The sequence below is a fragment of the Ursus maritimus genome, unplaced genomic scaffold, assembly GCF_017311325.1.
Source record: "Ursus maritimus isolate PB19 unplaced genomic scaffold, ASM1731132v1 scaffold_17, whole genome shotgun sequence".
NCBI classification, from domain to species: domain Eukaryota; kingdom Metazoa; phylum Chordata; class Mammalia; order Carnivora; family Ursidae; genus Ursus; species Ursus maritimus.
Genome location: NW_024424119.1, coordinates 7,970,306 through 7,987,839, shown reverse-complemented (window position 1 = coordinate 7,987,839; position 17,534 = coordinate 7,970,306). Strand labels below are relative to the sequence as shown.

The 17,534-nt window shown below is 37.6% G+C and overlaps 1 protein-coding gene across 7 annotated transcripts in view; it reads left to right on the top strand.

Annotated features, from left to right (window-relative positions):
• The window catches only part of NFIB (nuclear factor I B), a 230,636-nt gene that overhangs the window by 144,014 nt on the left and 69,088 nt on the right, over positions 1-17,534 (top strand). For all 7 annotated transcript variants that reach the window (XM_008689839.2, XM_008689840.2, XM_040631445.1 and 4 more), the window contains exon 4: positions 16,114-16,182. In XM_008689839.2, the coding sequence (XP_008688061.2) occupies positions 16,114-16,182 (69 nt within the window). The remainder of the gene's footprint in view (positions 1-16,113; positions 16,183-17,534) is intronic.

The following is a 17,534-nucleotide window of genomic DNA, read 5'->3' as shown; positions in this document are numbered from 1 at the left end:
AAAAATCAGGTTTTGGTTTTCAGTGTTGTTGCAAATCTTTTGGGGTCTTTTGACTTGTTTGCTGGTCTTCAGGGATCATGCACTCTTTTTATTTTACAGAGAACTTTACTAAGAACTTAGTCCTCTACCCACTTAAGTATTTCTTTTTCTTTTTTTCTTCTTTTTTTTTTTTTATTAATAATGATTTTTTATTATATTATGTTAGTCACCATACAGTACATCCCCGGTTTTCGATGTAAGGCTCGATGATTCATTAGTTGTGTATAACACCCAGTGCACCATGCAATATGTGCCCTCCTTACTACCCATCACCGGCCTATCCCATTCCCCCACCCCCCTCCCCTCTGTAGCCCTCAGTTTGTTTCTCATAGTCCATAGTCTCTCATGTTTCATTCCCCCTTCTGATTACCCCCCCTTTCTTTATCCCTTTCTTCCCCTACTGATCATTCTAGTTCTTATGTTCCATAGATGAGAGAAATCATATGATAGTTGTCTTTCTCTGCTTGACTTATTTCACTAAGCATTATCTCCTCCAGTGCCGTCCATGTTGTAGCAAATGTTGAGAACTCATTCTTTCTGATTGCTGAGTAATATTCCATTGTATATATGGACCACAACTTCTTAATCCAGTCATCTGTTGCAGGGCATCTCGGCTCCTTCCACGATTTAGCTATTGTGGACATTGCTGCTATGAACATTGGGGTGCATATGGCCCTTCTCTTCACTACGTCTGTATCTTTGGGGTAAACACCCAGTCCACTTAAGTATTTCTGATTCTTGAACCCAACAGAGATATTTCCTTCTACCCCATCCCTGTTCCATCCCTTGAACATATTCATGTCTCCAGGACATTCAGAAGGACGAACACAGAAAAATCATTTGACTTGCAGATTTGATCTTATCATCATTAAAATATCACATGCACTTGTTAATGAAATGAACAGGGACACGATGGAGTTTCTTTTTTTCATAAATCCTATGGTTTTATTTATTTGAAATGTCCGGAATAGGCAAATCCATGAAGACAAAGTAGATTAGTGGTTGCAGGGAGCTTGGAGTTGTTGTGGGAAATGGGTATGTGGCCGTTAATGGGTATGGGGTTTTCTTCTAAGGTGATGAAAATGTTCTGGAATTAGGTAGTAGTGATTGTTGTACAACCCTCTGAATGTACCAAAACCCGCTGAATGTACGCTTTAAAATTGTATGTGAATTATATCTCAAGAAAGCTGTAGTTTTTTGTTTGTTTAAAGTGTCTGAGCCATTGGCAGAAAAGGGTTTGGAACTCAAGGCTAGGGGGGATATTTGGGGATTCTTTTTTTTTTTTTTTTAAGATTTTATTTATTTATTTGACAGAGATAGAGACAGCCAGCGAGAGAGGGAACACAAGCAGGGGGAGTGGGAGAGGAAGAAGCAGGCTCACAGCAGAAGAGCCTGATGTGGGGCTCGATCCCATAATGCCGGGATCACGCCCTGGGCTGAAGGCAGACGCTTAACTGCTGTGCCACCCAGGCGCCCCTGTTTGGGGATTCTTAACCCAGAAATCAGAAACCTCAGAGGGTCAAGGAAGAGGCTCCAGGGAGCCCTGGCACAAGGAAGTCACATGGCAATGGTATAGGTATCGTACACGTGCGTTTCTCTGGGCTGCATTGTATCTCGGTGAGCACCCTCACTCTGGTAAAGTGCAGAACCATCTGGCACGTATGGATGACCATTGACATGTTGTGTTACAAGATACTGGCTCTGTTGTTTATTTGGTGGCACTTTTGTTTTTCAATGCAGTGGATTTTTAGTTTCAAAATTTGGTTTTTTGGGTTGCAGTCATTTTCTGAACCGAACTACTTCCTATGCAGAATGATGCTTTCTAGGTAAATAAGCAAGGAATAGAAGACGGTCGTCCTCATCAGGACAAATAAAGCATTCTGCTGTGTTATACTGAATATGTCCTCACTGATATCCAGAAAGAGCCCACATAAATTACATTACTTTGCATAGCGTTGGCAGGTGAAGAAGGGATTATCTACAAGTTTTTGAGAGAACATGTAGAAAGTCGAGTAGAGGGATGAGAAAAGGCCACTGGTGGGGTTACTCTTACAGCCGATGAGGAAGGCAAAACATTTTAAAAAGACGATAGCTGGTGCTAAATCTTAATGTATTGTAATTCTCTTAAATATGTTTACACTCTGTCCTTTTAACTAGAGCACCTAGATTATTGTAGTAATTTTCCTCATCTCCGTAGCTCCTATTTTTGCCTTGGGTCTTAATCCCTGTGAAAATCCATTGTAGGCCCATGGTGATTTCCATAATGTGCGAATCTGATTATTATACTCCCCTCCGTATATGTTTCAAAAATTTCCACTCCAGGCTAAGCCTAATCTTTAGCATGGCATCGAATCCATCCCTTCAAGGTATGGTCCCGACTGTTTCTTTCACTGCACATGGACACTGCAGTTAGCCTTAGCCTCAGCCATGTTGTTTGTGTCTCTGTCCATGTGGTTTGTCTGCCTAAAAGTACAGTTTTACAATAAAAGCATTTATGGCATTCTTACCACTCTTTCCTTGTCTGTTTCCCTTAGCGGATTCTGGACAGCTTCAGGTGAGAATTGTAGTCTTCTATTTGTACATTTAACATCTAAGGCAAATACGTGGCCAGAAACAATGTTCAGCAATGTTTAAAATCTGTGAATGGAGGCTTAGACCACAAGTACAGTAAATTGTAACCTGTTTGTGCCATAATGAGACCATGTCCATCCCTACAGCTTGACCTAAGCCAGGAAAAGCATGGTGTTTCATAGAGACAGTCACAGGGGGCCTCTTCTACTACGCCTCCGATACGACTATTTGGAGACGTTCCGAACTCCTAACTTTGTGTAGGGTCTGAAGAATTTGGGAGGGATGTATCAGTCTGAGAAGTGCGGTACTCCAATATAATTACCGATTCAGAATACCAGTCTCAGATGAATCAAGTGCTTCTCCTCCCCAGCTGATGAATTGTTCAGAAGGCCTTGCTGTTTTTATACTTTGGCTTAGTGAGTGTACTTTAATGGTGTTAGAATTTATGTGATCATGAATGAGGGAACAGGTGAGATCTTTCTAGAAGTTGCAAAAAAATACGTGACTGATTAAATGGAATGTTTCGGACTCATTTGTGATCTTTGTGTGTGTGATGTGGAAATATTGTTACTTTGAAAATTTGGAGACCACTGTATATAGATCACTTTGCTCAAGAGGGTCCTTTTTTTTTATTGAGGTGTGGCTGATATACTGTGTATTGTATCGCTATCTATAGTGTGAATACCTTCACACAAACACACGCATAAAGGGAAGAAAAGGGAGAGAATATATACGTATATATCTATGTCTGTATCTATCTCACCACAGCCAAGTTGAAGTGCATTTCCATCAATCTCAGAAGTTTCCTCTGACCACTTCATAATCCATTTCTTTCTCTCCCTCCATCCTCAGATGACCTCTGATCTGTTTTCTATCACTCTAGATGAACTTACATTTCTAGAATTTTATAAAAATGTATCCTTTTTTGTGTCTGGCTTCTTTAATCTAGCATAAAAACTTTGATTTATCCATGTAATGTTTGTCAATAGTTTTTATTGCTGAGTAGTATTCCTGTATTTTATTGCTGAGTGTGAGGTAAGGGTTGATATCCTTTTTTTTATAAAAACATGGATATCCAGTGAATCCAGTACCATTTGCTTAAGAGACATTTTTTTCCCCCTCCATTGAGCTGCATAGCTACTTATCAAATAGCAGCAATGATACATTTATGTGTCTATTTCTGGTCCATTCCATTGATATATATGTCTTATCTTTTGCCAGCATCAAAGTATCTTCTTGATTTCTGTAACTTTGTGATAAGTATTTATAATAAGTTCTTAAAAGCTATCTTTTAGGTCCTTTGTATTTTCATATAAATAGGATCAGCTTGATAAATTTTACAAAAAAAGTAAATAAGTAAAAAAAAAAAAAAAAAAAAAAAAAAAAAAACAAAACAACAGCAACCAAAAAAACCCCTGCCAGAACTTTGATTGAAAGTAGTGAGATTTAAAGCTAGGTGTTTTTAGGCATACAGCAAAATAATTATCATTAGCTATCTAATATAAAGTCCACATTACTTGCTTAACTTCTGACCAAGTTTCTCCCAGTTCTTCCCTAAAATTTCTATAAGGATATGTAAAACTGTAACTTTTTCTAAGCACGCTAAAACTGCGACTGAAGGATAACCTTTAGCTAGAATCTTAGAGACTTATCTCATAATTATATGAACTGTGTAGTTAGACTAAATTTAAAAATGGTAGTTTTCCTGTCTTGTAACTCACAAAAGATAGCAGTGTTCATTTCTTGAGAAATCGTGGACATTTAAGTTTGAGTCTCTCCCACTATCATTCCCAGGTTCAGAGATTTTTCTATATTCATTTAAAAGCCTATAAACCCAGAGACCAACAGGGTTAGGAAATGTGAGATGAAGAGAGAGTGAAGAGGAAGAGTGTGGGAAGACATCGAGCAATCTGTTTCTGCTTCCTGATGTAAATCCTTTAACAGTTTTCTACTATGGGCCAGTCTAATTCTTTCGCACCAGAGAGAAGACCCTTCGAAACTTGGTCCCATCTGTCCTTTCAGAGCCACACCTTATAGAAAGTGAGGGCTTTCACGTACTTACTTGGTAGGATCTTACATAGCTAGGATGTGGGGTGAGAAGAGGCTCGTAAGATGAGGGGCCAGTAATCATTGGGAATTAGTTAGGAGTTGCACTTACCCACTTTGACGAACACTGTGATTAGCACCTTGATACTGGCATTACCAACCCAAAGCACTCTAGATGCACTTTCTTATTTAATCTTCATCTCAGATCTTTGAATTCAGTATTATTATTATTCTTCCCATTTTACAAATGGGAATGGTGGGGGTGGGTAGAGAGTTGAAGTATTTATTCGAAGTCACTAATAAAAAAGGAGCAAATCTGGAAGTGTACCGAGAGAGGGTTTAAAGTGCTTAGCATAGGGCGCCTGGGTGGCTCAGTCTATTAAGCATCTGCCTTTGGCTCAGGTCATGATCCCAGGGTCCTGGGATCGAGTCCCGCATCAAGCCCCACATCAAGCTCCTTGCTCAGCGGGAGGCCTGCTTCTCCCTCTGCCTGCTGCTCCCCCTGCTTGTGCTCTCTCTCTGTCAAATAAATAAAGTGCTTAGCATAGAGCCTTCTTTATGACATAATTAACACTCAATAAATGATGGCCACTGTAATATTATTATCACCATCATTATTGTTATTATTTATCTATATTAAAGTTAGGTAATTTACTTAAAGTTTATAGCTAGTAAGTGATAAGACAGGAATTCAGATCCAATTATGTAAATTCTAGAGCCCTCAGTCTCAGCCTATATTGAAACCTTTTCTTACTGGAGCCAAGCAAGGGAAAGCCATACGCTTTCCTGAGGGCAAACCCTAAATCTCTGTAGACTACCCTCTAAGTAAAAGAAAAACAATCACAAGAGTATGCCCTTGGTAAGAAAATAGTGAAGAACATGAGAAAAGGTACATCATCGAGAACATATCTTTGAAAATAAAGCACCGAAGAAAATTTCAGAGAAAATGATCTGTTTAGTTAGAAGAAAGGACTTACATGGAAAAATGAACAGAGAAAAGAATAGCTTTGAGGAGCGTGCCATATAAAATAAGCAGAAATAACAAGAAAGCTAAAGTTGCTTTCATGTAATTTACATAGACGTTTGGAAGAAGAAACAGAACTGATATTGTGGAAATAATCCCTGATATTGAGGACAAACTTGAGATATTTTCTCCAACAGCAGAAGAAAAGAACAAAGAGGTTAAAATGATGAGGAAAAGGTTTATGGTGGGAGAGTAGAAAATTGAATATTAATTTAGGTGTTCTTGGTGAGAAATCAGAGCATTAGGAGAGCAGTAGAATCAAAGACAAATTAGGAAAACTTTAATGAGCTAAAAATGATCTAAAGATTTAGATCAAAAGAGCTAACTATATCTAGCCAACAGTAATAGTATCTAAATATATCCTATGGAAGTTTTTGTATTTTGTGGATGAAAAAGAGAATCTTGTAATCATTCTGGGAGAAAAACAAGTTACCTGTACCTTTTTTTGTTGTTGGTGGTTAACAATAAGTAACAGAAGAGTGGTGGAATTAGGATTATGATGAATTACTTAGAATTATGATGAAGTTCCTTTTATGTTTAAGGAGTTTTCTCTGTAGTCAAAAGCAATAGAAATATATTCTTTATTGTTTGTGGTCTCAAAAAGTAGTCTTTTTTTTTTTTTTTTTTAATAAAAATCCTACTTGAAAACCTATACCAATTAACAAAGTGATACACCAAAATGAAAAATTTTAGGAACAGGAAAGTTCTCAGATCTTATATCTATAAATATAGCTATAGATATAAGATCTGAGAACTTTCCTGTTCCTAAAATTAGCTATAAATATAGCTATAGATATAGACTAATAATGAGAATATGAAACAGAATTACAACTAAGTAATTATTATGAATAAGATTGAAGACATAAATGCCACTTTAAAAATTAATTCTTGAATATATATAAACAAGCATTTAGTACCAATGTAAAAAAGTAATTCTTGAATATATATAAACAAAAATTTAGTAACAATTATCTGAGTCCCAAATTCCAGATTATGATTTTTTTAATTGTTGTAAAATACACATAAAATTTACCATCTTAATCATTTATAAATGTACAGTTCAGTAGTGTTGTTTATCTACATTGTTGCACAATATCCAGAACTTTCTCATCTTGCAAAACTGAAACTCTGTACCCATTGAATAGCAACTCACCATTCCGCCTTCCCCCATCCCTTGGCATCCACCATTCTACTTTATTTCTATGAGTTTGACTACTCTAGATAGCTAGTCTAAGTGAAAACATAACAGTATTCATCTTTGCGACTGGTTGATTTACAGATTACATTTTTAAGGACTGAAAAGAGGAGGAGGCTTGAGGAGGCTGAGCACCTCGGAATGGCAGACTAGCTCTCTTCATGTAGGATAACTTGTTTTGCTAAACACTGTTTTTGCTCAGATTTTTTATTACGAAAGCCTGCTTTTCTTGTTGACGTCAAGTGCATTTTCAGCATCGATTGATAAGGTCGTGTGTCTTTCTTTTTTTTTCTCTATCATATTGATAGATTTTGTAACGGTGAACTGCATTCCGTCATGGAATAAAACCCTAATGATAATGGTGTATTGTTCTTTCGATAACATTGCTATACTCAGTTCAAATATGCGAATTGAATATATTCAATTTTATTTAGGATCCTTGAAGTTGCATTTATGTGTATGCTCGGTCTTTGGCTGTTTTGTTTGCTTGCTTTGGTTTAATGAGGGAGGTTGCAAATTTAGTTATTTAAGTTTTGCTGGTCTGATAAAGGCTCACAAGAGCTTTCTTCGTAAGGATATTTGTCATCATTTGCTAAAGCCTGGGAGAGTGTAAAAATCATTGGACTTTAAAGGCTGGGTAAAAGATAAAATCCAGCTGTGTCCCCTTCTATACCTGGTGCCATTCTGAAGGCGGTCTTTAAATCACCTTTCCGTTCTCTTCTAGGGTTTTCAAATTCTAAAGTGCATACGAATCACCGGTGGTCCTGTTAAGCTACAGATTCTGACCCTGAACTTCTGTGTGCCTAACAAGCTCCCCAGTTACGCCAGTACTGTTGGTTGTGGGACCACATTTTGAATAGCAAAATGCTAACCCAGTGGTTCCCAGACTTTGCTGCACGTTTGAATCACGAGGGGAACTTCTAGAACATCTTCGCGTCTAGGACACATCCATACCAATTAAATCAGAATGGCTGAGGGTGGAAGCCAAGCCTAAGGTGTTTCTCAAGAACCCCAGGTGGTTCCAATGATCAGCAGATTTTGGGAACCACTGCACTAGGGGTAATTGGTCTATTCAGGTTTCCACTTTGCTCAATTTTGGTTACTTTTATTTTAGAAAGTAATTGCCCATTTAAGTTTTCAAAGTTGTGGTCAGTAAGCTGCATGTGCTATTCTCTTATACTTTTAAAAATGTATTTGGTTTCTATGGTTATGTTTCCCTTCTATTCTTGTATATTTTCGCTTTTTCTTTTTTTCCTTAATGAGGTTTGCAAATGGTTTTTCTGTTTCGCTGGTCTTCTCAGAAAATCATCTTCCCTTTTACTCTTTTGTTTTAAATTCTTCTTTTCCTATTTTATTGATTTCAGCTTTTATCTTTAATTCCCTTTTTAATGTTTCTTGGGTTTTTTGCTGTTCTTTCTATCTTATGGAAAAGTTATTTTGCCATTTGTCTTTTTTTCTTTTCAGTGCTTTCTAGATAGTTCATAATTTTTCTTTTGATTTTCTGTTTGATCCATAGTTTATTTTCTTAATTTTCAGGTAGTTCAGAAAATGTGGTCACTTTTTGTTTTTTACTTTTAGTCCTATTTATCAAAGATGACACAGTAATAACAGTTTTCTCTTTGGTCAAGGACATGATCAATTTTTATAAAATTTCTGTGGACGTGCTAGCAAAGTATACTTTGTATTTGAATGATATAAAGTTAGTCATTGTCTAATAGTCATAATCAATTCTAAAACAGAATGTATTCAAAATTCTCACTACAATTGTATTTTTTTAAAGTGTCTTGTATTTTAATAGCTTTTGTTTTATGCGTTTCAGCACAATACTGTTTGGTGCATATATGGTTTATGATTTATCTTCTTTATTACGTATGCCTTTTATCTATCTGTAATTTTCTTTATCTCATTTATTGTAATTCATCTTAAATTCTCTTAACCACCACTAACTGACACTGCTTACTTTTTGTTTGAATTTGCCTGATTTCTCTTTGTATACCATTTTATTTTCATCTTTTTTATTCTTGTTGTCATTTTGTCTTCAATGTGTTCCTTAAAAATAGCTGAATTTTATTTGCTTCCGTTGATCTAATGTTCTTTATGGGCTAATTCAATCCACTTACCTGTCTTGTAATGGGATATGCTTGATTTTATTCATTCAGTTTACCTTGCATTATTTATTTTTACATCTCATATTCTTAGTTTTATTGTCTTGGTTAAGTTACTTTTTTTTTTTTTTTGCTTTCTCTTTGTTAATTTGGAGTTCTGCCGTCTCTTTCCCTGCTCTTAAAATGAAATATGTCTTTATTATTATTTGAAAACAGGTACAGTTTTCATATTGAGTCATAGGACTATGATTCTCACCTGCATTATAGTGAAGTGTGAGGTGTGGAAAAGCTGTCCAACCTGCCTTAGGGTTACATAGTAAGTGGCAGAGCTGGTCTTTTAATTTACTTTAACATAATTTAATAAAATTTTATTAATTAAAGTATTGATTATAGTAAAATATAACTTAATTTACTGTACTGTAAAAATAAATACTTAGTAAACCATAAAGTATCTGTGCTAATAAATTTAAAAATATGAAAAATTGAATATTTTTGATAATATATAATAAAATTGCCTCAAGAGTAGAGCAAATTCATGAAAGACTCAGAGTTTTCTAAGAATCTTCTCTGAAACAAATTATGAGAAGATAGTTTTACCAGTGAGTTTTTCCAGACTTCCACGAACTTTTCATATTTTTTAAAAATAAAAAATGGCTGTCATCCAAACCATTTTATGAAGCATGTATGTAACCCTAGTATGAAAACTTCACAAATGAAACAAAGATCCCCAGAAAAGTATACCAGCTACATAGAGAGAACTCAGAAAAAACTGTTAGCAAACCAGTTTAGCAGTAAATTAGAAGAGCTACCTTGTATAGATAAGCAAAGATAATTTAATCTAAGAATTCAGTAATATATAACAACAATAAATACTGTAAGGAAATTTAAAAAGGATGCCAAAAAACATTTAATGGTATTCAATAACCATTCTGATCAGAACACTTTTAAAAATCTGAAAGAACTATGAATAAGTGAACATATAAGATGATAAGAAAAAAATCAATTATTAATTAATAGCCAACATTATCATTAACTGTGAAGCTCTAGAAGTAATCATTAATATTAGGAATAAAATATTCCTGACAGCACAATTCCTATTTTACATATTTTTGAATGTTTGTCCAAAGAAATAATGCACAAATACCTGAAAAATGTCCAACTGTATTATAATTAAGTAAATGAAAATTATGACATTAATGTAATGATATCTTTTCTCTATCAACGTGTTACAATTAAAACAAATCCCTGTTATGACTAATATGTAATTGTGGCAGCGGGGTGGTGACATGGACACACTCATTCTGCCCGAGGGAGAAGAAATTGGCAAAAATCTTTATGGAAAGCAGCTTGACAGTTTTTAACCAAGAGTTTTAAAAGAGTTATGTCCTTTGACCCAGTAATTCCATTTCTGGGAACTCCAGCCTAAGGAAATCATGAGAATCGCTGACAAAGATTTGTGTACGAGGATGTTAATGGCAGTTCTGTTTATAATATTTTAAAAAATGGGAAATAACCTAAAATGCCAAAAAAAAAAAAAAAGGAGAATGGTCAAATGAAGTACAGCCATGCGGTGTAATATTATACAGACATTACAGTCATGCTTTTGAAAAGCTATTCAATCTAAAGGGAAAGATATAACGTGAATTGGAAAAAAGAGCAGGATACAAATTCATTTAAACTTGATCTCTGTTTTTGAAAATACATATTTTTATATATTACATACATACAAGAAAAAGTTTAATAGACTGGAAGGAAGTACTGAAAAACAAACAACATTATATAGTACGATCAGAGCGTGTTGAAGTCAGAAAATTGCTGTCCTTCTGCGGAATCTCTTAAATCACCAACAGGGACATTTCATAGTGAAGGATAAACTTAATTCTAAATTAATACTGGAATGTGAACCTTGGCTATAGGCTGAGGGTCAGTCTCTGCGCAGAGGATCATTATCTTTGTAATGATTAGTCTGTCTATTTCATAATCACAGTTTTCATTCCTAACCGTGGACAGTGCACATCGGTCGAGAAAGTGCAGATAAAGCCGTGCCTTACACCACCACCAAAAAATCCCCAGTAGGTTAGTGGTGGTATCTGAAGTTATATGAAGATTGGCAAAGAGCTAGTGTAAAATAATCTTATCTTCTCCCCCTTTGCATCCATAAACAAAAGGATTTAGGCGTCTTTTACACTCTGCGGAAGGAAGTGAACAATCGGAATCCTAAGGCCTGCGAGATACCTAGGGGTTCTGTTCTTTCTCCAAATGAGCAAGCAATGCAAGCAAACTAACAGGAAAAGGGCGCTGTAAGAAAGTGGAACCTGTAGGGGCGCCTGGGTGGCTCAGTGGGTTAAGTGTCCGCCTTTGGCTTAGGTCAGGATTCCAGGATTCTGGGATCGAGTCCCGCATGGTTCCCTCCAACCCCCGGGCGGGGAGGAGTCTGCTTCTCCCTCTCCCCCTGCCACTACCTGGCCCCGCTTCTGTGCACGCTCTCGCTCTCTCAAATAAATAAGTAAAATCTTAAAAAAAAAAAAAAAAAAAAAGGAACCTGAACATTGCAGTGGGTTTCAGAGGTGCTCTTAATTCAGTTTCCTACCCAAAGTGAGAATTCTTAAATCTAATGGGGGGTGTCTTTCCTGCTCCTGGGAACCCCCTACCTCTGTGGACACTTTCCTCATCTGTAAAATGGGAACGCTTGCATGAGAACTGGTAGGATCATTAGGAGCATTACGTTGAATGAATGCTTTTGAAGATCTTAGAGCAGTAGCTTGGCCTGTGTTGGCCGTTACTACCTTTGCAAGGTTTCCCATTCCCTTCTAGGACTTTTCTTATTGGATGACAAATCTGGTTATTGAGCCAAAAAACAGTTCCTGGAACTGTGCGGAAGAAGTCTCATCCAAAATCTACATTAACAGCCCTTCTAATACTGGAAGACAGCTTTCATGAATTTAATAACTGCTTTCTGTGGTTTTTTCTTTTTTTAATTTCAAGAATAGAACACAGTAGACTATAAAAATGAGCGTTATCAGTTTTCCTTTGGATTTTCTATGTAAATGTTGTTTAACATTCAAATGGAGCTGATTATAATTTGAGATATTAACAGTTAGATATGCCATTGTGTCCCTTTGTTATTGTTTGTAAAGGAGGTTAAACACTATATTAACTTCTGAGTAGTGATTTATTGTTGCTTTTGTTAGATAAAAATAAAAAAAGAAGTAAAATAATATAATTTGATATTGCCTTTGAGAATTTTCAGTTTGCAGAGGTCTTTATTTCCTACTCAATTTTATTTTTTAAAAAGCATTACATGTAGTGTAAATACACCATCACATAAATGCCGAGTTGTTCTTTGCTTCTTGGCTTAAGCTGTTGTGTAATATTGCTCTGTAACCATTAAGCAGCTGCTCTGCCTCAGAGATGCTCGTATTTCCTTTGGTAGATGAAGGGAATTTACTATATGAATGTCTCCAAATTGCTTTAAAATCGTTGGCCTTTGTATCAGCTATTTAGATTCACAGTGGTCTATGTAACACACGAAAACCATGTTTCTGGAAGGCCCCAGCAGCCTGGAGGTTACAGATGGGGTTGTGTTAATAGTAACACCCTGCATTTTGCTGAGTCTCATCCTCTGTACTCTCACAGGGCTCCTGACACCCTGCGTGATTCTCCCCGGTTGTTTTGCCAGAGTCCTTATGCATTGTTTCCTGTATACTTTCTTGTATGCTATTCGCTATCCAAGTGCTCTGTCCTCCACTAGTTCTTTCCTTTGCCCTCCTCGTCTTGGGTAATGCCTGTGCATAGTAAGGATGTGCTGTGTGCAAAGATGAACGGAGGACGCAGCCGTTGGCGTCGGGTGCTTCTCCCAGGTTACCCAGTTGCCTGATTCCTCCTAACCCCCACTCCCGTAAGGTCATGTGGGGGGGCTGCGTTACCGCTCATCCTGGAGAGCCCTCTTTTCAGTGAAGTCTCACCATGCTCCATGCAGGACTGGAGCCCAGTGGGACCTGTGGGTGTTGCATTTTGTCTAGTGGGTGCCCAAGCAGTTCTGAGATACTTCCGTGCCTTTCACAGTTTCAGCAAAATAGCTCTTCCAGGTTTCCTTGTAGATTCAGATTCCTCGGAACTTGAATTGGAGGTGAGGGGTGGGGAAACACCGTGCTACATTCTGAATTGCCTTCCCTTTTCTATGAGATAGTCGTTGTATTTGCCTGTGTGTGACTGCCTGCCTGTCTTCCTGCTAGTAGGGTTAGCTTGAGGGGCTCCTCCCATCCGTATGATTGGGCTCCTGATGTCCACACACCATTCCGTCTTCAAGGGCATGACAAAGAAGCAGATGGAGCCCTGACTGCTCACGGGAGTAATAAGGAAATGAACTTCACGTGATATCTACATATTGACATGTTACTACGTATAACACATGATTTACTTTATATAAATATATTGAAATGCTCACTAGTCACTCATTCACCAATTTATTTTGCAAATATTTTTGAACTCCGACTCTTTACACACTTCTAGTTTCTCGGTGGTCACTTTGTACTAAATGCCTCAAGTTGTGTACTGGAACGTAACAAAGTCAGAGATAGAATCTGTCTCTGCTCATCATTCTTTCCCATTCTACCCAAAAGCCTCGATAAACTGGTCAGCAGACGAGTCCAGGGAATAACAAGAGTCAGTATAATTATCCTTCAACCTTAAGCCATCTACACCTACACTGTCACATGATTACTAAGATGCTTTTTTATGACCCTGTTCCAAAAGGTTAAAATTGAAAATTTTGTTCTGTAAGCATTGATTTAGTACTTGCTGTATGTATCGGCACAGAGTTAGTTGTGAAGGGACATTCAGAGATGAACAAAACCCAGTCACTCTCCAAATAAAGGAGCTGATAATCCAGTAAGAAACACAAGACCTGAAAACAGATATCTTGGACACTTGAATGTGGAAAGTGATGTAAGTAAGTACAAACTAGGTTCTCTGTGAATCCGGAAGAAAGAGATGATTTGTGGCTGGTGCAGGGATTGGGGGAGGAGGGTAGAGGAACAGGTCACGGAGTAGACGGTATTTGAGCTGGACGTTGCAGGATGAGAACAGAGTATGCAAAGAGAGTGCCATCTGATCAGAGGAATGGAACTGCATGAGAAAGGTGGGAGGGCAGACACTGACAGTACTGCTGGGCGAGGACAAATAATCCTGTCTGATCTCCTTTACGAAGATGTGTATTGCATTTTTTGTTGTGTCACATGATGGTAACCTACCACGGTTCAGAATATTGAAAATATCTTCTCCCCCAACCACACAAAGGGAGTCAATGTCCTTTTTTCGTCTTCATGGCTTTAAGAACCTTGAACAGTGTAGGCTACCTAAAAGTTTCTCAGTAATCATTGAAACAAATTCAACCTGGTGAAAAATTAAGTTGCTTGAGAAGTAGGAATTTCTTAAAACATAGGTATATCAAATGGGGACATTTTGTCATTATCCTCTTAAAAATGTATATATTTTTTTCAAAGTAATACTTAATATGGTACCTGAGTTTTATCACCAGCTGAGAGCTCATAATTCCTTCACACTCTTTCTTTTGTTCTGTTTCTAAAGAGGGTGATGATGGGTATAATAGTGTTCAGATACGCATGACTCCTTGGTTCACAACAATGAAGCGTATAAGCTCATCGAATGATTCTCTGTCTTCTTATGTTGGATACAGGTAAAAGGAACTGTGATAGCTTTTGTTCTGGCAAAATTTCTAAAAAAGATTTACACATAATTTGAGACCGTCTGGAATCCAGTGTGCATAATTCAATGTATGGGTGATCATTGACACAACTGGCCAATCCTAACTCATTGGGAACGTTTAATCAGTGCCTAATATGGATTTTATGTTTTTATCTCACTTATCATTCATAATAATTTTATTATCTCTAGTTTTTAAATGAGGAGTCTGAGACACCAGGAATGTAATAACATGACCAGGATTCCACCCTGATAAAGTGTGGTTGGGAGTCAGATGCCAGCTCCCTGACTTGAGAGCTAAACCACCTCTGACTCACATTCCTGCCCTGAATCGAGTCCCTTGGTCAGCCCTAAAACTTTACATAAAAACTGATCCAACTGTTGGTTCTTAGAATCTAGAGTTTGTTTTCCTGGAAACATTTGAATTCCGAGGGTTTTCAGGCTTTTCTTATTCTCTTCCTGGGAAGCAGAGAGTAACCATATCCGTGCTTCTGGTATTCTGTTCCTCTTGGCCCTCAGTATGCCTCCTGCACGTCAGTGAGAAGCTAGGGACATGACTGGGTATTTGTGGGAGTCCTCATTTCTAATCCTGGACACAGTTTGGCCAGATCCCAGACAGCACAGAACTTAAGCTCCTGAATGGTGGGCCACAGTCGCTGTGGACCCTGCACTTGGATGTCACAGAAGGGTCACATGGCATTCCTGGAGGCCTGGGTTTATCACCATTTGCTAGAAAAAGTATGTGGTTCTTGAAATGAAGGGAGTCCAGGGAAGTAGTAGCAAGAGTGAGAGGGCAGTGAAATCATGTGAGGTCTATCAAAGGTACGTGGAAATAGGTCTATGCAAAGTATTTGCTATACGTATAAGTTCTGCTTTTGTGTGATTCATGACCTTGGAGGAAGGGTGGGGGAGTGCTGCAAACAGCAGCTTGCTTTTCTTTAATCAGGGAAGGATTTGTGAAAGAACAGTGGTTTCAGGAGATCTTTGAAGTAATTCCAACAAGGTTCTAATTGTGGTTGTGGTTTTCCTTTTTCTTTCTTTCTTTTTTGTAAATGGGTCGACTTTAGTCTACCAGGTGCTACCGAGCTGAATGCATTCGGTCAGAACCCCAGAATCTTCATTCTCTATGCGTGGGCTGTGGCAAATAAAACCATTCCAGTTGCCCTGTACATTGAGCAAGTGGGGAAGAAAGTTCCCTAGGAAATTATTTGGCATCTCAACTTCTTACTTTTGTTTAAACAGACCCCGGATTGCATTCAAAGAGTTTTGCTTTCACTTGTGTTTGTTGTCAGCACACTTGGTTTTCGTTCTAACCTTTAGTTTAAAAACACTTGAACAAATCCTAGCGTTTAATCATTTATTTGCTTCCTGCTTGTGCTGATCTTTTTCCTCTTGATATTTATTTTCAGGTTACCTGGAGGATAGTTTTGTAAAATCTGGAGTCTTCAATGTATCCGAACTTGTGAGGGTATCCAGAAGTAAGTAAATTGTTTTGTTAATATTTAGTTATACGGTATGATTTAAGATAGGCAATATTTTGAACCTTCAACACAGTATTAAGAATAACCACTTACTAGGAAAATTTGAGTTTTAAAATCTCCCATCTTTTTGATGAACTCATACGTGAATCTGTTTTGTCGGATTTTCTAAAAGAGTTGCATTTAGGTCATCAAACGTTTGTAGTATAAAAATAATTTGGGGGTTGTTCTGATTGCCGTGGTATTAGTATTCACTTAATTCACCGTTCTCTCTGTGACCATAGATGGTCATTTATAGCAAAGGAAGTGTGATTAATTAAATGTACTCCATGTTGTTATGATAACCCACATAAGTTTCCTGTAGATAAGTGCTTTTTCATTCTACTAACATTTTGGTGGGGGCTTGGAGAGGTACAGGATACCCACACTAACATGCAGAGTGGAGAGGGATGCAGAAATTAACTTTGCAGATTGTACTTTGGATATAGATAGAAAGCTATTGTGATCCAGAACAATGTTCAATTGTTTTAACTGGCCACCTCACCTGAGACACCATTCTTGACAGGCCGGATGAGATTTTCCTTGGGTTAAGTTCACCTGGCCGGCTACCTAAGCAAGGGAGTAGTTTACTGACTTAAGTCTTTTACGTATTACTAGTATGTACAAATAGACCTAAGATGTGGCTCTGATGGTATCATCTTGTTATAGGAGGTGACTCATTTCTTCTTGTTCTCTTTGATTTAGCTTATTTATGTAACTTTAAAGGCTGTATTTTTACCTGGCATTTTGTTCGAGAGCGTCACCGTTTGGAATGATGTTATTCACGTGACGTAGTGGCGTTCTGTCCTTGTTTTAGTTGTGTTTTTCTCATCTGGGTCAAATTCAGAGGTCTTGAACAAGAATTATGGTGATCCCAAAAGAACAAAGCAAGTTACTGAGGGTAGGTTTAGGTAATGAGTTAGAGTTGTGGTCAGTGAAGTCATCCCCCAGCTGGTAGGTGACTGTGTCTTTCGAATCAGAGTTTCTTGAAGAGTTCCTCTTTCTAGAGTGGCCAGTGTGAATAGCATATATCTCAGGGAGTTGTATACATGAATGTTTAAGACCTTTAGTAACTTATCCTTTCTGACATATTCTGTGATAAATAAATGTATGCCCCAAAGACTTCTGTCACGATCTGTTTACTTAGGGCAGTGCAGGAGGCCAAAACCAAATACCCTATATCCCAGCAACCCTAGGGTTCATGTTTGCTGGACAGGGGGATTCTGATGGTCTACTCCATTGACCATGGCCATGAGCCTTGCATGGTTTTCCCGATCAATAAGGTGGTATGGAAGGCCTCCGACATTTGAAAG